This window comes from Petaurus breviceps, unplaced genomic scaffold (genome assembly GCF_028583685.1).
Source record: "Petaurus breviceps papuanus isolate PSGF00001 unplaced genomic scaffold, PetGlider_PUasm1.0 37, whole genome shotgun sequence".
Taxonomy (NCBI): Eukaryota; Metazoa; Chordata; class Mammalia; order Diprotodontia; family Petauridae; genus Petaurus; species Petaurus breviceps.
In genome coordinates this window covers 109,055,798-109,077,523 of record NW_027186296.1, presented here as the reverse complement: position 1 = coordinate 109,077,523, position 21,726 = coordinate 109,055,798, and the positions used below count along the sequence as shown (strand labels likewise).

General features: G+C 37.9%; 2 protein-coding genes across 5 annotated transcripts in view; one reads left to right on the top strand and one right to left on the bottom strand.

The window, feature by feature from the left end:
* The window catches only part of LOC138168697 (cytochrome P450 2C19-like), a 35,947-nt gene extending 26,121 nt beyond the window's left edge, over positions 1-9,826 (top strand). For all 4 annotated transcript variants that reach the window (XM_069097588.1, XM_069097589.1, XM_069097586.1 and 1 more), the window contains 4 exons: positions 643-784; positions 3,714-3,901; positions 7,164-7,305; positions 8,628-9,826. In XM_069097588.1, the coding sequence (XP_068953689.1) occupies positions 643-784; positions 3,714-3,901; positions 7,164-7,305; positions 8,628-8,818 (663 nt within the window). In that variant the 3' untranslated portion in view covers positions 8,819-9,826. The remainder of the gene's footprint in view (positions 1-642; positions 785-3,713; positions 3,902-7,163; positions 7,306-8,627) is intronic.
* Positions 9,827-14,801: 4,975 nt separating this feature from the next.
* Positions 14,802-21,726, bottom strand: part of HELLS (helicase, lymphoid specific) — a 37,050-nt gene continuing 30,125 nt past the window's right edge. The window contains exons 20-22 of the mRNA XM_069099275.1: positions 18,569-18,665; positions 18,405-18,481; positions 14,802-15,374 (exon numbers count right to left, since the gene is read on the bottom strand). Of these exons, the coding sequence (XP_068955376.1) occupies positions 15,280-15,374; positions 18,405-18,481; positions 18,569-18,665 (269 nt within the window). The 3' untranslated portion in view covers positions 14,802-15,279. The remainder of the gene's footprint in view (positions 15,375-18,404; positions 18,482-18,568; positions 18,666-21,726) is intronic.

Genomic DNA, 21,726 nt, shown 5'->3' with positions numbered 1-21,726 from the left:
TCTCTCTCTCTCTCTCTCTCTCTCTCTCTCTCTCTCTCTCTCTCTCTGTTTCTCTCTCTCTCTCTGTCTCTCTCTCTCTCCCTCTTTCTCCCTCTCCTTCTCTCCCTCTCTCTGTCTCTCATCTCTCCTTCTCTCCCTCACCCTTTCCCTCTCTTTCTCTATCTCTCTCTCACTGTCTCTCTCTCTTCCCCACCTTCCAGTTGCCAGGTTCTTCTTCCACTTTGGATTATGCTGCTAGAATTTAATTTATTGATAGGATCATATATTTAGACCTGAAAGGGGTTCTTGGAGGCCATTGAATCCAATATCCTCATTTTACAGATGAGGACACTGAAATACTAAATGACTTGCCCAATGTCAAGATTAAACCTGGGGCGGGGGGGTGGGAGCAGCTAGGTGGCACAGTGTATAGAGCACTGACCCTGAAGTCAGGAGGACCTGAGTTCAAATTTGACCTCAGACACTTACTAGCTCTGTGACCCTGGGCACGTCACTTAACCTTGTTTGCCTCCCCCCGCCAATTTAAAAAAAAATCAGAACTGGGATTCAAACCAAGGTCGTCTACCTGCAAATCCATCATGCTTTCCATTGTGCCCTGCTGCCTTCCTTCCTTTTCAGTTAATCATACCAAATTCTTTCTAGGAAAAGCAAAAACAACAGTCTGAATTTACCATTGAAAACTTGGTCTATACTGTCGCTGATCTATTTGATGCAGGAACAGAGACAACAAGCACCACCCTGAGATATGGACTCCTGCTTCTCCTGAAACACCCTGAAATAATAGGTAGGATAACAGGTTAATAAAACACATCCATGATTTATCAGCATGCGAGGGGTTCATGGTCTTATTGAGACTTTTCTTGGAAACTTTCTGTTGTCCTTTTTCTATATTTAAGTCATTAACCATTCAAAATTACTTATGCGGGGCAGCCAGGTAGCATAGCGAGTAAGAGCACCGGCTCCAGTGTTGAGAAGACCTGGAGATCGAATCCCGGGCTCAGGCACTTAGCACCCACCCAGAAACACCTGGCCGTGTAACCTTGAGCAAGTTACTTAACCCCAATTGCTTAGGGGCGGCCAGGTGGCTCAGCGAGTAAGAGCACCGGCTCCAGTGTCGGGATGACCTGGATCAAATCCGGGCTCAGATACTCAGCACCACACCCAGAAGTAATAACTGGCCGTGTAACCTTGAGCAAGTTACTTAACCCCGATTGCTTAAAAAAAAGAAAAAACAAAATTACTTATGCCCCCTCCTCCACTACTAGCTCCACCCTACTTAGTTACATGGTATGTAATTGTGAGTTCTTATTAGAGACAGGCATAGAGATAGTCATAGGGACTGAGGTTATAGCCCAGTGATAGAAATGGGGGAAACTGAATGATTGAGGGGCACTAGTTCTGATGGTTCGTTGATCATAGGAGAGGTCGGTACATCTGGATTCCTGTCACTCATGCGGCTGTGCAGGGCAGTACCTTGGGTCTATGGTTGGTCACACTGAGTTCTGGAAAAGGTCCAGACTGAGACCCCTCCTTGTTTCTTTAGCCAGGTGCTGCTTGGCTTGTATTTTTTTTTAACTTAAATATTTTTAGTTTTCAACATTTACTTGCATAAGTTCTAAATTTTTTCCCTCTCCCTACTTGCTCCTTCCACAAAACGACCTGCAATCTGATTCAGGTTTTACATATACATTCCTATTAAACATATTTTCACATTAGTCATGTTGTATAGAAAAAATTATAGCAAATGGGAGAAAACATGGGGAAGAAAAAAACAAAACAAAAAAGAGAAAATAGTCTGCTTTACTCTGTATTTGAGACTTCACAATTCTTTCTCTGGATGCGAATGGCATTTTCCATCATGAATCCTTTGGAATTGTTTTAGAAGGGTTAAGTCTATCAAAATCAGTGTTCGAACCCTGTGACTGTTACTATATACAATGTTCTCCTTGTTCTGCTCACTTCACTCAGCATCAATTCCTAGAAATCTTTCCAGGTTTTTCTGAAGTCTGCCTGCTCATCATTTCTTATAACACATAGCATTCCATTACATTCATATAACACAACCTGTTTGGTCATTCCCCAATTGATGGACATTACCTCAATTTCCAGTTCTTGGCCACCACAAAGAGAGCTGCTATAAATATTTTTTTTTAGCATGTTGGTCCTTTTCCTATTTTTATGATCTCTTTGGGATACAATACTAGAAGTCGTATTGCTGGGTCAAAGGGCATGCACATTTTTATAGCCCTTTGGGTATAGTTCCAAATTGTTCTCCAGAATGGTTGGGTCAGCTCACAGATCCGCCAACAATGAATTAGTGTTCCAGTTTTCCCACATCTTCTCCAACATTTATCATTGTCCTGTCTTATCATGTTAGCCAATCTGACTGGTGTGATGTGGTACCTCAGATTTGTTTTACTTTGCATCTCTCTAATCAATAGTGATTTAGAGCATTTTTTCATATGACTAGATAGCTTTAATTTCTTCCTCTGAAAACTTCCTGTTCATATCCTTTGACCATTTATCAGTTGGGGAATGACTTGTATTCTTTTAAATTTTACTCAGTTCTCTAATATATTTTAGAAATGAGACCTTTATCAGAGACACTAGTTGTAACAATTCTCTCCCAGTTTTCTGCTTCCCTCCTAATCTTGGTTGCATTGTTTTTCTTTGTACAAAAACTTTTCAATTTAATGTAATCAAAATTATCCATTTTTTATTTCATAATATTCTCTATCTCTTGTTTGGTCATAAATTCCTCTGTTTTCCATAACTTTGGCAGATAAATGATTCCTTGCTCCCCAATTTCTTTATCTTATCAGCTTTTATATTTAAATCATTTATTTATTTGGACTTCATTTTGGTATAAGGTGTCAGATGTTGGTCTATACCCAATTTCTGCCATGCTATTTTCCAGTTTTTCTTAAATAGTGAGTTCTTAACCCAGAAACTGGAGTCTATGGGTTTGTCAAACAGTAGATTGCTATATTCACTGACTACTGTGTATTGTGTACCTACCCTGTTCCTCTGATCTACGCCTCTATTTCTTTTTTTTGTTTGTTTTGTTTTGTTTTTGCTTTTTGGAGGGCAATTGGGGTTAAGTGACTTGCCCAAAGTCACAAGGCTAGGCTTTTGTGTGTGTGTGTTAAGTGTCTGAGGTCATATTTGAACTCAGGTCCTCCTGACTCCAGGGCCAGCTCTCTATTCACTGCACCACCTAGCCACCCCTACCCCTATATTTCTTAACCTGGAGCAAGCGGTTTTGATGGTTGCTACTTTATAATACAATTTAAGATCTGGCATGGCTAGACCACCTTACCTAGCATTTATTTTCATTACTTCCCTTGATATTCTGTGGACCTTTTGTTCTTCCAGATAAATTTTGATATTATTTTTTCTAGCTCTATAAAATAACTTTTTAATTTGCTTGTATTTTTTAAGGACGAGTTGAGCCTCTGTTGAGGTCATGGGACAAAGGTACCTCAACAGATTCTCAGCTAACTTGAGACTGAAATGGAATTTTCATCTATCTATCTATCTATCTATCTGTCTGTCTGTCTGTCTGTCTGTCTATCTATCTATCTGTCTATGAGCCTGTGAGGACCAGTGCCTTATATATCAATGTAGCTCTTGGTAAAAAATCAGAGAAAAATATGAGAGAAGGCTGTTTTTGTCCCTAGTTCCCTGATCAATTTTCATTCATATTGTGACAGGAAAAATGCAAGAAGAAATTGATCGTGTGATTGGCCGAAATCAAAGTCCCTGTATGGAGGACAGAAACAAGATGCCTTACACTAATGCTGTGATACATGAGATACAGCGACACATTGACCTTGTTCCCACCAGCTTGCCACATGCAGTGACAGACGATGTTCAATTTAGACAATATATCATCCCCAAGGTCAGAAGTATTTCTCACTCTTTTTTATTTTAAGCAATTGGGGTTAAGTAACTTGCTCAATGTTAGATGACCAGTTATTTTTGTGTGGGTGCCAAGTATCTGAGGCTGGAACCGATCCCAGGTCTCCCGACGCTGGGGCCAGTGCGTATTTCTCACTATTATGACAGGATTTTATATTGTCTCACACTGAATTATAGAATCTTTGAGTTAGAAGGAACCTCAGGCCAAATACATCCCTGAGAAATGGTCACAGAATTTCAGAATTTGAAGGGATTTCAGTGGTCATATTGTCCATGCCCCGTCTGAAAAAGAATTCTACCTACACTTTGTATCCTTTATGGTTATCCAATCTTGGCTTCAAGACTTCCAATGCAGGGGTACCATTTTTTGCAGTGCCATTCTATTCTAATCTTGGACAGTCCTAATTTGAGGGAATTTTTTTTTCTTGCATTAAGCCTAAATTTGCAATTTTGTAACTTTAATATATTGCTTTTGGTTTTGGCTCCTGGAACAAAGCAGAATAAAGTTACTCTCTCTTTCTAGTAACAGTCCATAAAACACTTGAAAGCAGCTATTGCATCTCCTATTCAATTATGTCTTCTGTTCTCTTGTCTAAATATCTCCATTTCCTTCGATCCATCCACACATAGTATGGACTTGTTCTTCTCACCATCCTGGTTTCCCTCCCTAAAGTAGCCTCCAGCTCTTGAGCATCATCCTAAAATATGACTCCTAGAATGGATAAAATTATTTATTTGTGAGCTGATGAGATCAGAGTACAGTGGTGCCTTCTTCCAATCTGCTACTAAACCTTCAATAATTACCCTTTGTTTGTTGTCAGTCCATCAGTTTTAAATCCAACTAATTGTATGAGAGTCTAACCTCTTATATTTCAACCTTTTTTGTTACTCACTATTTCCTTTATTTGTATAAAATAGTGAATAATCATACACTGCTTGGGCAAATATGGTGTTTTAAGGTTTAAAAAAGTACTTCTGTCCTGAAGCATCTATTTTGAAAGGTTGGGACTAGCAGCTTTAGCACCAGCATCTTTAGGTTTTTGACTTGGCAGACATGGGGTCAGTGGTCTTAACAGCCTTGGAATCACTAGGCTTTGTGGTCTTAGAATCAGACTTGGCTACCCTGGCATTGAAGTGTCTTGGAATCAGACTTGAATATCTTGGTGTCAGACTTGGTGGACTTAGAGTCAGATTTGGTGTAATTGGGGCCAGATCTGGTAGACTTCCAATCAGACTTACTGACTTGGTGGCAGACTTGGCTTGGCAGCCTTGGGGTCAGAAGTCAGATCAGGTATTTCTGACTTCAAGTCCTGTACTCTATCCTTTGGGCCACTGCCTCTGTTAGAAACTCTAAGATGGAATGAGCACTTTCCCCAAAATTCCCATAATTTCCATTCATAGGTATGCAAAAAACTGTGTCAAGTGTGGCAGCATCCCCTGAAAATTACCATGATCCCTTCAGAGGAAGAATGTTTTGGCGGAGGAGTTCTGCAGATCTGTATTCATGTCTTTGTCATCCAAGTTTCTCTCAGATGGTGACCATTGGATCAATAAAAGAATTTCCCTTTTTTGGTTCTGTTACATTTGCAGGACAAAATTATCATCAAGAAAAGTCAGAGAATTATGAGCTGCTCTGTTTTTGACAGAATGGAAACTTTAAAAACTGAATGAATAATTGAAGTCTTCCGTCACTGCTATATCATGTCTAACCCCAAGAGCTTATAATCTGCCTTCTGTATTCCTTGTCTATTTCTTCTTTCTGTCCAAAAGTTCTATAGAAGACTTTCCTAACAATGTCACCCTTGATGTTCCACCAATTTCTCTTTACCTAGAAGCTTCTCATCATTCTTCTTTCCTCTGCTTCCTACATCTTCTTAATTTCTGCCACCACATCCATTTTTTCCTATCCTGTTTTTTTTAATAAGATATATACTCTTTTCCAGAGCTTCATTCTAGTTAAGAATCTCATCCTACCAAGTCCTATTTATAATTTTGAGGTCAAATTTGCTTCCTTGTCTTAAAATCTCCAATTCATCTTCTTTTATTAGTCACACTTTAAGCACTTAAAAACCCTTTGGACTATATTTCTGAGAAATCAAAAGAATACTCTTTCCAGCCTTTGCTAGGTGCATCATTTCATTCCTGGCCAATAGTCTATCATTCCTACATTTTAATTAAGATGTGGTCCAGAAATACAAATCTCATCCTCCAATACCTTCTTACAAGATGTTCATTTCTGAATATTTTGCTCCCTCTTACAATCATGATGAATACATTACTTGTAGTCTTAAAGGTCTTTAGGGTTAGTTTGGGGTTTTTTTGGTCCTAAATGTCACAACCTTTGGAAATGTTTCCCAGGTTCCTGATGGAAGTATTCTTTTTGCTCTTGTGAATCACTACAGGTGGGTAGTAATCATCCTCTTTGACAAGTCTTGGGAAGTTCTCCATTATGTCTTTGATGTGTGCTCTGAGAATATGGCAGACCTACCTATTTTTGTCATTGTCACTGAACTGAAACAACTGTTTCAGTGTCTTTCCACAAAGAAATGAGAATATGGCAGACCTACCTATTTTTGTCATTGTCAGTGAATTGAAACAACTGTTTCAGTATCCTTCCACAAGGAGTCACCAACCAGTGTTCTTCTGTTTGTCCTGGATATCTTACCAGATAACAACTGTGAAGCTACTTTCCCGTTCTTTAGAGCACAAGCAAGTGCTTCTTTCTGAGAGCATCTGGTTTCATCACCTCCATGAAGAGCTACCAACACGTTAATCAGCTCTTTCCTCTTTCTTCTGTGTAACATTATCTTATTTTTCAATGTCCTGAGACAGATGAGAATTCATTTTGCATATTTAGATCATATGGCATCTGCTTGAACTTATCCACAATTGGTGTGCTTATTTATTTACCCAGGCAACTCCCAACTCTTTCCTTCTTTGATAGATCTAGTGGCCAAAAGTTATTTTGTTAACTTTTAGTAACCTGAGATCTGCCTCTTTCTATCTTTTATTCATCAGTACTTGTTCTGTCCCACAAGGTGACAAAATTCAGTTTCATTTCTCACAATAGTATTACAGATTTTCCAATTTACTATCAACACATGTGTTTAAAAGATATTGGCTTTTTCTATACTTAAAAATGAGTTTGGGATTTTGACCAAATGATGATTCTAAGTTCTCTTTCAACTCTAATATACTATGGTTCTTTTTTTGTTTAAGTTGTGTTTATCTGCTCATTTTAGGGTACCACTATAATACCATTATTGTGTTCTGTTCTGTATGATGATGAAGAGTTCCCCAATCCAGACAAGTTCGACCCACATCATTTCCTGGATGAAAGTGGCAAGTTTAAGAAGAGTGACTATTTCATGCCTTTTTCAGCAGGTAAGATAGTCATCTAAAGGCGTGCATCAAATATGGATTGATAATTCAGAGGACTTGGATTTTAATCCAGCTTTGCTACTTATTAGCTGTGCAACCATGGTCAAATTATTTCATTTCGCTGGATTTCAGTTGCCATACATGCCAAAAGATTGTATTGAACTAGGTGACTATAATGGTCCTTCCAAGTTCTAAAACCAGGGAGTAGGATGGAGACATAATACATCATTCTTTTAGTTATCCTTGTGCCCTGGTTCATCAACTAAATCAGTTGGGTTTCAGGGTAGTTGTCTGAGCTGATTCCAAAAGAGAGGCAGAACTGAGGTAATGGCCACTCTGTTCTGCTTCCATACCCACAACTAAAGCTCCCTCCACCTTGCCCCCATATTAAAAATTATTCTCCCAGTCACCCTCAAACAGGAGCTTCTTCTCAGATAAAGTCTTCCAGGCTTTTATGTTAGAGTGGTACAATCTTGTATCTTATCAAGGAAAGGAAGGAGATTGGGTTATTTTAAAGGCCTATTAATCAGATAAAATTATGGCTAAAGTCACCAAAAGTCTAATCCTAGAGTTTTAATTTTGTAGAAATGTGACTCCTGAGTAGGCCACATTGGTATATAACCCCTTTCCTACTTATGTAGATTTTAATGGAGATCTATTGGTACAGAATTCTAGACAATGGTTTATCTTGTCATTTCACCTTCAATTCTTGGGGGAACCTATTGGTTATCAGGCGATGGTGGTAATAGCCAAGTCTGGGACTGGCAGACATGAATGTTGGCAGGCAGCTAACTGTCCCTGACGTTGTGGTCTCCAATGCCATGCTCTGCTCAATTGGTTCTAATACTTGGCTAAGAGCTAGGAGTGAGTAGTGAAGACAAGTGCCTGGATGACTGTGAAGTTGCCAGGTAGACTCCTGAGGTGTTTTCTGTCCAGAATGGTGACAAGAGGTCCCCAAAGGGAAATTTTATCATTCTTCTGTCACCTTTCCCCATCACAATCACCCTGGGTAGCCATAAACTTAGTTCTTGAGATTATAAATGATTGTTTTCCCCATGGGACAATAGACTCCATTCCTCTGATTATAAATCCCAGGATTTGCTCTGGTTCAGGGGGATTAATTTAGACAGAGGATGCTTGAGGGGTCTTTCCTCTGTTTAGGAGGAACTGGCTCTTCGAAGGAGTCAAGGGCCAGAGAGAAAAGGAATGCATGCAGTCTTTTACCTAATACTACAGGGTGTTAGTGTGCTCCATATAAGTACAAAGAAGTGGTCTAGATGGTTTAGAAATCTACAATATCAAATCCTTGTATTTTTCACTTTCAGGAAAACGGATATGTGTTGGCGAGAGCCTGGCTCGGATGGAATTATTTCTCTTTTTTACCTCCATCTTACAGAATTTTACCTTGAAATCTACAATTAACCCAAAAGATATTGACACCTCCCCAGTTGCCAGTGGATTTGGCAAACTACCCCCCTTCTATGAGCTCTGCTTTCTACCTTTCAAAGACATGTGAAGGACCATCCATGGTTCCAACTGCTCCAGAGACTCTTCATGTGTTATGAAGAAACTGTATTCATTCCATTGCCTGGCAATAAAAGACCTCTATGATTTCAGCCCAACATACCCTTCTAGCTTAATCTAATGCTCCCTTTGACTTCTTCCAAAATCATGACTTATTTTTCCCCAGCATTTCTCAAAATTCCCTGTTCCAGGAATATTTCTTTTCTTCTCTTCAACTCCATTAATTGGAATCCTACCCATCCTCAAATCTCAGTTCAGATGCCCTATCCCTGGGACCTCTTTAGTCCTTGTAGTCTGACTACACAATTTAAGATTGAATTGCATACCCATCTCATACTGTGCATTCTGTCAGACATGTTAGTTGATTCTCTCTTGTGTCTTCACCAAATCTTAAGTTTTATTAATAGAGCCCTTATCCTATACTTGTGTACAAGAATTTACCACCATTGTGTGGGAAGCTCTTTTCTTCTTAAATGTTTCAGGTTACACACTTCATACATACACATGTTCTACTCTGATGGCAGCTTAACTGCTCATAATGGGATTACAGTTAGGCAGTATATTGGACAGAGTGGAGGACTTGGAGTTAGGAAAACCTGAATTAAAATCCAGCCTTAGAGTTACTGGCTTTTTGACCCTGTAAAAATAACTTCTTCTCTACTTTAGCTTCCTTATCTGTACAATGGGGATAATCATAGCATCTCTCTCCCAGGATTGTTTAGAGCATCAAAGAAGGTGATAATTGTGAAACATTTAGCACAGTATCTGGCACATAGTAAGTGCTAAATAAATGTTAGCTGCAAGTATTACAACTACTACTACTGTTACTACTACTACCTGTACTACTATGTATTTCACCTGCCTACTCCAATTACAAAGTATGTATGTTAAAAAATACAGGACACATTTGAGTATTCCAGTTTGACTGAAGCATGGAGTGCCTAAAGGATATTAATAAGAGAATAGCCTACAACAGTACTTGTAGAGGTAATGTCCCCATGTGCTCATCCTCCAGGGATACAAGTATTTTCAAAGGCTTATCATTACATGTGCATTAATTTAGCTTCTTATTAACAGTTGTATCCTCATCTTTAATGCAGAACAATATCTGTTAACTTGTCAAGAACACACCCAGTCTTCTTTCATTCTTTGTGTACAAATGAAAAGGGTAACAATTACACTTCCAATTGTTTCCTGGAGGCAAATTCTTTATCCATATAAACCTAGCATGGTGACATTTCATTTTTAAAGCTATCATATGAGTAAGATGCTTAAATTTCTTACTCTACAAAATGTTACTGAGAAGGGATTCTTTCCTTACCATGCTTCCAAAATACACACAAATAGTCCGGTTTTTTTTTTTGTCCAAGTGTATAGGAACTTAGGATTGGCTATATGTACAAGTACTTGCAAGTACTGAAAAGGTACAAAAAGCAAGCAAGCAGTAAGATTACTATCAGTAACCTCTGAAAGATGGGAAGAGTTCTCCCTTCAATCACATTGTCAATCTTGATTGATTCTGATCCTCTTTAAGGATGAAGATTTGAAGGGACAACTAATCTCTTAGCTTCTCACAGTGTCTGATATATATAAAAATGCTTAATAAATACCTATTCATTTTTTTTATTCAATTGTTCATTCACTCATTCATTAGGGCATTCAAAATTAAAGACTGACCCCCATTTCTAGGTTGCATTTCTGTAGTTCTTATGGGTAGAAATACTGCAAAAAAAAATCTTAGAAGGGACCACAGGCTCAGTCTACTTCAACTTGAACTATTTCATTATCATGTAACATTAGAAAATTTCCTCAATTCTCAGCAGTATTTGAAAAACATGGGCTACCACATAATGATGGTATGAAATCAATGGCTCTTTGTTGCTCCATGATCAGATAATATGCCACCCTAGAAAAGAATTCAATACATGAAATGGAAAACTTAGGGTAAGGAATCAATCAGTCAATCAAATATCAAGCACTTCACAGAATCAGACTTTGAGCTAAAAGGGACTTCAATGCCTGGCTAGTCTAAGCCAGACTACAGGAATTACCATAATACACTGAAGAATTGGTGGTCCAGTTGCCTATATCCAAGCATTATGCTGGGTGCTAGGTGGTACAAAATCAAAATGGAAACAATTCCTATCCTCAAGGGGCTTATATTCTTGTTTTACCTTTTTAAAATATATTTGATAGTACTTGTTTCCAAATACACTTAAAGATAATTTTCAACATTCCTTTCTTTGGAAAGATTTCAAGTTCCATATTTTTTGCCTTCCCCTTCTCCTTCTCCTTCCCCTCTTGTCCTCTCTTCCTCCCTCGCCAAGATGGCAAACATTCTGATATAGGTTATACATGTACACTCATGTAAAACATATTTTCACATTGGTCATGTTGTGAAAGAAGAAACAGAACACAAGAGAAAAAACACACACCAAAAAAACCTCAAAAGTGGAAATAGTGTGCTTTGATCTGCATTCAAACTCCATAGTTCTTTGGATGTGGATAGCATTTTCCATCATGAGTCTTTTGGAATTGTCCTAGACCCTTGCATTACTGAGAAGGGCTAAGTCTAACAAAGTTGTTCATTGCACCATGTTGCTGTTACTGTGCACAGTGTTCTCCTAGTTCTGCTCGTTTCATTCAGCATTCATTCATAGATATTTTTCTGAAATCAGCCTGCTCATCATTCCTTTTTTAAAAATTCATTTATTTACTTTTAGTTTACAACATTCAGTTCCACAATCCCTTGATTTCCAAATTCCCCTCCCATTCTACCCCCTCCCTCCCATGGTAGCATGCAATTTGATATAAGTTCTAAAAATACCTTCACATTAAACATTAGTCAAGTTCAAAGAAGAATTATATCCAATGGAATGAATGAGAAAGAAGAAACATAAAACAAAAAGGAGAGAGAGGAAGCAGTTTGCTTCTATCTGCATTTGCACTCTATAGTTCTTTCTCTGGATGTGGATATCCCTTTCTATCATGAGTCTTTTGGAAGGGACTTATATTCTTTTGGGGAGAAAACCTGCCCATCCAAAAGTTCAGTGTATCTTTTATAAGTACAGGAAAACATGAACTTATATAACTAGAGGATGCCAATGTGGTGCAACAGGAAAAGTAAAAAGATCTGCGTTCAAATCCCTATTCTGCCTTCAACTTATCTGCATGAACTTGGTAAAGTCACAGGCTCTCTGGACCTCAAGTTCCTTATCTGTAAAATGAGGGGATTAGACTAGATGATCCAACTGAGGTCTCTTCCAGTTCTAAATCTATGTCCCTATAAGTATATGCAAAATAAATGCAAGGTACCTTTTGGGAGAAGTCAGCAGTTGTGGGAGGATCAGGAAAGGAAGAAATTACATGGTGGCTAGGTTTCTATTATTCTAAGTAACCATTTTTGCTAGATTTATCTATTTATCTTTAAGTCTGCTAGATTTATATTTTGCTGGTCTCAGAATGAAAGAATATTGAGCTGGGGGGAGGGAGGGTCAGGAGGGGAGCCAAGAAGGCAGAGTGAAAGCAGGAAGTTACCTGAACTCCTCTGTGAATTCCTTCAGTAACTTCTAAAAAGTTAATCTGAATGGATTTTAGAGTGGTAGAATCCATAAGTGACAGAGTGTGGCAGATTTCCAGTACAGGAAAGTGTGGACATAGGGTTGGGCAAGGAGATGAAATGGAAGATGAAATGTGAGGACTGCACCAGCACAGACCCAACCTGAGCAGAGCCAGAGCAAATCCCAGCAGGTGCAATTCCCAGACCTCTCACAACAGGATGGGGATGTGTCAGAGCTGATCACTTTGCGCCCCCTATGATCTGCAGGCCAAGATCTCTGAAGCAGCTGCCAACACCTGAAGTGGCTCTGAAGCTGGGCCTCTAGATCGGGGCAGGGGCTACACCCACTCCTCCATCCCAAGTTCCAACAGAGTTCTGCACTGACTTCTAACTTTTTCTTTGGCAGTTATGGGTTGATAATTCTGGAAACTGCCACTGCTGGTCAGGGAAACCTGGTGACTAAAAACGTGGACTCATGCAGGGCTGGGCTTGGCTCCCAGTGGGCTGCCATGAACCCTTCCTGTCCACCTTCCGGGCTGCCTTCAGTGGGAGATTTGTTTCTCTCTGTTACTTTGTGGGTTCTGTAGCTCTAAAATTGTTTTAGGGTCATACTTTATAGGTATTTGAGGTGGTTATCAGGGGAGACCACAGAGTTTTCCTGCTTCTATGCCACCATTTTGGCTCCACCCCTTTAACATAAATTTTTAAAAAAGGTTTATAAAGTGCAAGCTTTTTTTGTTACTTTGTTGTTAGATTTTCAAAAGGCTTTTGGGGGTCCAGTCAACAGTTAATAGCACAACAGTAGTTCAAACTGTAGGAGTTACTGCACAAACTTAACATTTTTCATATATGCATAAATTGACATGAGAAAATATAATAAAAATTTAGACTTGGGATATCTTTTTTAGTTTCCTCCCATTTTATTCTATTCAGAATTGGTGCACACTTTAATTTGGCAAAAAGCAGTGCTTGCATCTTGGCAGTTACTTGGGACTTCCAGTAAAATGACAACCAATCTGTAGTTCAACAGAAATGGTTCTTCAAGACAGTAAACAAAGATTGGGTTTCTAAGAGTAATTACTGCAGATAAACCATGGAGCCACCCCGTTGCTTGCTTAGCAGCTCAGAAAAATTTGAGTAATAGCCTAGGCCCCTCCACATATTCAGTAATCTGTCCTCCAAGATTCTGCTCTGGACTTTTTTTCTCTATTTCACTTAGTTAATTTATCAGCTCCCTGTGAATTGACATCTCTATGCAGATAGTTCCTAAACTCAAGTCCAGTGCTGATCCTTCTTCCCCAAATACTTCCCCTCTCCCTAACTTCCCCATTAATCTGAAGGAAACCATTTTACCAGTACCTAAATTTCCAACCGAGATATCATATTCTTCCTCATTCACATATAACTCCTATGTCCAATCTGTTGTCAAGCTCACTCTCTACAACAGCCCTCACAAACCCTTTCTCTCCTCTGATATTGCTGCCACTTTAAAACAATCACTCATAACCTCATGTCTGGTCTAATATAGTTAGTTGCTTTCTGGTTGGTCTTCCAGTCTGTCTTAAGGGGAAGGTGGGAATAATACATTTTTTGAAGTGCTTACTATGTGCTAAGTGCTTTACAAATACTTCATTTAATCCTCACAACAACCCTACGATGGGTTCTTTAATCTGTATTTTGCATTGAAACAAAAGCAAATACAGGTTAAATGACTGGCCCAGGTAAAGCTAATATGTCTGAGGTCAGATTTGGATTCAGATGTTTTCTGACTCCAAGGCCATTCGTTGTTCCCACTCCTCTCAGCTGTCATAGTGATCTTTCCAAAACACAGGTCTGACCACGTAACTCCCCTCCCCCCTGCTCCAGCCACCCTTCATCCACCCAGCCCCTTCATCATTATCATACCCTCATCATCGGAGTACCTTACCCCATTCCAGCCCTTTTAAAAGTTTACTTTGATAGATTATTTTCATTTGATTGTAAGCTCCTTGAGAGCAGGCATTATCTTTATATGTATAGGCATTGTGCCTGACACATAATAACCCTATATAAATGATAGTTACTATTATTCTAAATAATAGAATTTAGGGGGAGAAGGTAGGGCAATTGGGGTTAAGTGACTTGCCCAAGGTCACACAACTAGTTAAAAATGTGTTTGTCTGAGGCTAGATTTGAACTCAGGTCCTCCTGTCTCCACGGTTGGTGCTCTATTCACTGTGCCACCTAACCACCCCTTGATTCTACCTTCTTAAGGCCTGTTCTCATCTTCCAAATCAAATCGGTCGATATCAGTCCATTTATTCTCTTCCTTATCCAGAAACTTAAGTGCACTGTATTAGCTGAATGCATAATCACCATGACAATGAATTCTACTTCACAGGACCTACTATCTTTGACAAAAGAACTTGACTCAGTCTTCTTACAAGAATGAACATTTATTTGGCAAAACATCTTGTAGCAAAGGACACTAAAATTACACCATTTTTCTTACAAAATAAAACAAACCATATTCCCAATCTCCCCTTTTTTCCAATCCTATCCCCAACTCCATAACTGAAGCAAAATTATCTGTAAACTGTATTCGTGGGGGAGGTAAAAGGGAGATACAGAAAGACATGCAAAAACTTCCACAGGAAGACTGTATCAATCTGGCAGTGTTTAGGTATACAATGGCCTTGATCAAGAACTCTACTAGAACTCAAGTTACCTGAAAACCTGCATCTAATGTGTTTTTTTTCCTTTTGTTCAGAAAGCTACCATCTATTAAATATGGGATTGCACCTGTTACATATAACTGAAAACTAAAAAAATGGCTATTAACCGGATTTCAAAACCAACAGGTAAATCACTTCATGTGAATAAGGACCTGTTGAGGCCATTCTTTACATCCCAACTCAGAACATACAATCAGCATCTGAATCTTCAGAATTTTCTAAAACCTTGAAAATTCCCACCTTCTCCTTGACTGGCGCAGAGGCATTCATTTGATCTATAAAAGAAATACAAAAATTATAATTTTTAAAAATTTATTTTCTAAATCAGAGGAAATTCATAGTAAAATTATCACATTTTTGAAAGGATTTGTATTCTATTGAAAACTACTAATATTCTATAATAAAACCTCTTATGGAGTTGACAGTCTTATATAATTTAATCTTCCACAGTATTTCCAAGTTGGGAATACTGCAGGAAGTCATGTATGTTCACAAGCAATGTAAAGGATTATCTAGACTCACATGATCATTCTTTCCACCTTTCCCAGAACAGATAAAAGCTACAAAGGCATTTAGTTACTACACTAATTCTAGTCCCTATTCTCCCTCCACTGCCTCCCCCTAAAGCAGTGGGGCATTTCTTTTCCCCAAACCCCAGAACAAGGAGTTCCAGCAAAGAGTCTGAGAAAAGCAGGCATAGAAGCATCTTGCAAGAGGTAAAGTAAAAATTAAAAGACAGCAGATACCAGGAAGTAGACTTGGATCTTTAGCACAAAGCAAAAGTTAGAATTAACAAACCTACTTTTCCAAGACCCCTAGCCCCTGACATCCTCCCTTAACTCTCAACCTATCAAGCCTAAAAGCAAATGAAAGCCATCCATCTAACACTATAAAAATCCAGAGCCTACCCATTTTGTCAGCTGTCCTTTTGGCACCCTCTTTTCTCCCCCCTGGAATAGGACCTGATTTCAAGAGATTATCCTTTTTTCTACCCACCACACCCATCCTCTATGGAAAAATGGAAATTTACTGCTCACATTTCAACAAAAATCTTGGCAGGATTGGTAGACAAACATTTGTATCTAAATGTTTGAGGTTATCTTTTTCAATTGTGGCAGCCACTAAAACCAAGTACTGAAATAAATTGATCTTAGAACCAAATTTTTGAATTGATGTATCACATTACATGCATATAACCACAAATAAACATATATATGTAAATACACAGAGAGTGCATGCTAAAAACTTTTTTTTCTTTAGGGGTGTATGATCAAAAATAGTTAGAAACCACTTTCTTAGTTAATAATCCTATGATGGTGTTTATCATTTTTCAAGTGCTTACTATGAGCTAAGTTAACAACTGTGGGAGACAAAATATATACAAGCCTTAGGCTCAATATCATAATTCAGTTACCTTTATAGATCTTATTTCCCAATATGGAAAAAAAAATAATCTTTTCAAATTCATTTCTGACTTTCCCCATCACTTACAACTCATGGCATTCTAAGGCAGATAATACCTCAAGTAAATAAAGCTATTAGCTCCATCTTACAGACAAGGAAACTGAAACCCATAGAGAGAAAGAGGAACTGACTATGGTCACATAACTAGTAAATATCAGAGATGAGATGTGAACCCAGGTGTCTCCTGACTTCAAATCTAGGGCACTAGGTTACACAGATACCAAGTACTAGAATCAGAATTTGAATGCATACTGACTTCACCTCCAATGTTTCCTCACTTCTCTGAGAGTCCACAAAAGTCCTGCTATGATACCTCATTAAGGTATGAAGGTAGCCTGGCATTCTTGAAGTCAGCCAAGACTAAACTGGCAAGGCTCTGAGTGTGCAACAGGTAGCAGACTAGTATCTGAGGACCAGACAAAGTTCAGTACATAGGAGTGGCATTAAAAAAACAACCATTCCTGTTCAATAACTGCAATTATATAGCTTAATAAGACAGGTTACCTTCTAAAATATTTGCATTTTGATTAATTTTGATTAAAGTTAACATTTCTCGGGGGCGGCCAGGTAGCACAGCGAGTAAGAGCACCGGCTCCAGTGTTGAGAAGACCTGGAGATCGAATCCCAGGCTCAGACACTTAGCACCAACCCAGAAACACTTGGCCGTGTAACCTTGAGCAAGTTACTTAACCCCAATTGCTTAGGGGCGGCCAGGTGGCTCAGCGAGCAACAGCACCGGCTCCAGTGTCGGGATGACCTGGATCAAATCCGGGCTCAGATACTCAGCACCACACCCAGAAATAACTGGCTGTGTAACCTTGAGCAAGTTACTTAACCCCAATTGCTTAAAAAAAAATAATAATAAAGTTAACATTTCTCTTCCTGTACATCTCTAATCCCAAGTAGATACATACTTGTTCATAAGTGACTCAGGAAGTTTCCTCTAAAATAAAGTCTTTACCCTAACTAGATCAATTTTTATGGTTTAAACTCTGAGAGTTGAAATACCATGCTTGGTGTTTAGCAAGTAGGTGCTTTAAAAAAATGACTAATCAGTGATAAGAAGACAGGGATTATATTATAATGCCACTTGATATCTAGGCTGCAACATTACTGCTAACCTAACAAATGGTCAGAAGAGGATGAAAAAGCACAGTATCATTCCGTTTGGGAGCATTATCTTGCTTTCACTTCCAATTATTCCTATGTTAGAGTAAAACTGATAAAGCAAAAGTGTGTAGATGAGTGGTAAATAAGGGAAGAAGTAGAGAACTTATACTCACCATGTTAGCTCATCATTTGCTTATAATTAAGGGATTGAATTAGATCCTATCTCTAAGAGAGACTGCCAAACTGTATGGGCAAACAATGTATTCTGTTCAATGGCTATGCTAAAACCCACTACAAATGCACAGAATTTCCTTTCAAGGCTTAGGCTTATCAGAGAGTAAATCACAACCCCAACTATAATAAAACAATTTACCGGTTTGAAAAAGATTAGCTACTCACTCAGTGTATACTGATCAAAAGTCAACTGCAAAGAAAGTGAGAAGTAACCTGTTTACATTTCCATGTTACACTACACTGAAGATCACAAGTCCTAGGTCAGTTGCTAACTAAACAGATCTTTTTGGATAATCACTCACATCTCAGTGGTCTCAATGTCATGCAAATGAGGGAAATGAGCTAGAGGATTTCTAAAGGCCCTTCCAGATTTAAAATTTCATCAGTTATTCGAGGGTGCAGCAGAAGAAATAGCAGCTACTGTTTCCAAACCACCTTTCCCACTTAAGAGAACTGTTTTTTCCAGTGAAAATCCACTCAAACATGAAAAAACTTACCAATTAGGTCACTCCGATCCAGTAACAATTCTAAATCTTTATCACTGATAACTTTTTCCCTTGATCCTTTTACTTCCCTACAGAGAAAAATATATAGTGCATAATTTGATACAAAAAAACTGTTTTAAAGTTTTTTTAATTAAAGTTGAAAAAAAAAATCTTACCTTTCATAGTCTCTGGATTTCAATAATTCCATCAATTCCTGAGGATCCAAGAAGGTCTTAGATTGACTTAATCCAGATTTGCCACCTTTGAAATGATCTAAAAGCATTTAGAAGGAAATATAAAAAATATACTGCCATTATAATTTTTCTAAGTTAAATTAAAATACTGGAAATAGAAACAAAGAATGTTGCCTAAATGTAATTACAGAATGTCCAAGAGTTAAAAAAAAAACCACTAAAAAGATTTAATTTCTTTAAAGACAATTTATGTATCACTGTTTACCAAAAAAAAAAAACCCGCTATAAGCAACTGTCTTACAAACAGCTTAAAATAAAAATGTTGACCAGGCTATATAGTATATCAATGAACATGTATACAAGGGCCAAATTACCTGACTAACAATGGAACAAAATGTCAATATTCATGCAAATAATTATTTGCTAATGTTTCATGAACCCATAGTGTAGTATTTATACACATATTATAAATTTTGCAGAGATGGGATCAAAGATAAAAATTGAATTTCAGTGTAAATGAACTTTCAGTGAAAGTAATTATATAATAATTATGAAGAGACCTTTTCTGATGTAGCTGTATGAAATTCTACCATGACATACATAGGTACCACATATGCATTATTATGACAACTTAAATGTCTCAATGTTACTTCAAACTACACATGCCAAAAATAATCCATCACTTGTTTCCTCAAACCCTAACTCATCCTCTAGACCAGATTTGTCAAATACATCACCTAAAACACTCCCTAGTGCAGTTCAAATCAGATTGCAATATGATTAGGAAATATTTAACAAAATAAACAAAAATACAAAAGAACAGAGATAATGTGCTTATGTGTGTGGGTTTTCAAAGATAACATATGGCCCACAGGGATCCTTACAAACAATAGTGCCCCCATTTCTTTTTTTTTTTAAGCAATCAGGGTTAAGTAACTTGCTCACTTACACAGCCAGGTGTTTCTGGGTGGGTGCTAAGTGTCTGAGCCCAGGATTCCATCTCCAGGTCATCCCGACACTGGAGCTGGTGCTCTTACTCACTGTGCTACCTGGCCGCCCCTAGTGCCCCCATTTCTGACTTTTATACCACAGCTCAAGACCATCCTATTTCTGTTAACAGCTTTATTACACACAGAATTTGTAATATGTATTTACCCAGATTAATTAAAAGGGACTGAATAAGGACAGATTATTTTTTGTATGAGGAAATGTAAAACGTTATGTCTAAAATTATTAATAACTGAGTAGTTTGAAAGAAAGACTGGGGTAGACCCGAGTATATGATTCTTAAAAGCAAAACTGTTTAGGAAACGGTAAAAAGAGTAATTATCTTATACAAATGAGTTGTAAGAGGAAGAACTGATGTAGAGGAACTATATGGGGGAGGAAGGTTGGTAGTTCTGGAACCCTACTCTCATCAAGAATGGGTTAATGGGGGAACAATATCTATATCTATATCTATCTATCTATCTATCTATCTATCTAGATATATATATATATATATATATATATATATATATATATATATATATATATCTAGAACTGTCTAAAAGTCTTCTAAATTCAAAAAGAAATAAAAGGCTAAGGGGATAGAGAAGGTGGAGAGAATAAGAGAGGAAATTTTAGAGGGAATTCTACCTACTCACATCAGATCTGAGTTAAAGAGAGAATAACACATACATTTAGAAGGGAATAAAAGTCTTCTAAATGGGGGCGGTCAGGTGGCACAGCGAGTAAGAGCACCGGCTCCAGTGTTGAGAAGAACTGGAGATCGAATCCCAGGCTCAGACACTTAGCACCCACCCAGAAACACCTGGCCGTGTAACCTTGAGCAAGTTACTTAACCTCAATTGCTTAGGGGCGGCCAGGTGGCTCAGCGAGTAAGAGCACTGGTTCCAGTGTCAGGATGACCTGGAACAAATCCGGGCTCAGATACTCAGCACCACACCCAGAAATAACTGGCCGTGTAACCTTGAGCAAGTTACTTAACCCCGATTGCTTAAAAAAATAAAAAAGTCTTCTAAATGTATAAAGAAATGAAGATGAAGGAATAGGATGGGGAGGTGGGGTATAGAAGGGTGTCTAGATTAAAAGGAATGGGATAGAGGAAAAAGCATGTATATTTGGAAAGCTTTACAAGTCTTATAAATTCAGATATAAACAAGAGGATGGGACGGGAGGGAAGATGAGTAATCCTTGGGAGGGGGAAGAGGTGGAAGAAGGTTAAGTAATAGGAGGGCAAAGTAGCAGGTAGAAGTGAAGTCAAGGAGTCAGGAAGGATAGGAAATAAAATAAAAATCAGGAGTAGGAATTTATTAGAGGAAAAAAGCAGGGTTAGTAATTATGATCTCAGAAAAAGTTGAAACTAAAATAGATTTAATCAAAAGAGAAAAAGGGACAGGACTATATGTCAGTCATATTAATATTAGGCTATTAATACCTATTGAGACTTAAATAGACTACCTATTTAGACTATTAAATACCTAGACAGTACAAGGTTGGAATATTGTTAGGGTACAGGAAATGTTCAGTTAGTAGACTTAGGAAAATATGGAAAGACTTGAACTTTATGAAGATGTTATCCACTCAGAGAAACAGGATAAACAAGTATACTTAAACAAGTCTTACATAGATGCATGTATGTATATGTATACCTATACAAGATTATGGATATCTAGATACGTAAGTACATGTGTATGTATGCATATGTGTATATAGGCACACATGTGTGTAAATATATCCAAAATTAATTTTAGCCTTCTTGGGAGGAATGGGGGATAGGGAGGGAGACAAAAAGAACAAAGTAAAAAGCACACAGCAAAGAACAAAAAACTTACAAAAAGCAAAGATGGACAGTTCTGAATACAGTATGCAGTATTTATCATACAGGTTTTCTTGAAACGGAAATCTATTGCTGTTTTGAATCCTTTCTTACATTCTGCTGTACACACGGCAATATTTTTTTCCCTTTTCTTATTTTATATTTAGATTAAAAGTAAATTAAGTTTCTTAAAAATGTATTTACCTACATGAAAATATGTACTTGAAAATCTTAGCATTCCCATAATTTAGACACTATAATCCCAACCACTTCATGTCTCCCTCAGCTATGCTCTCTAAATCCAGTCAGGAGAAAATAA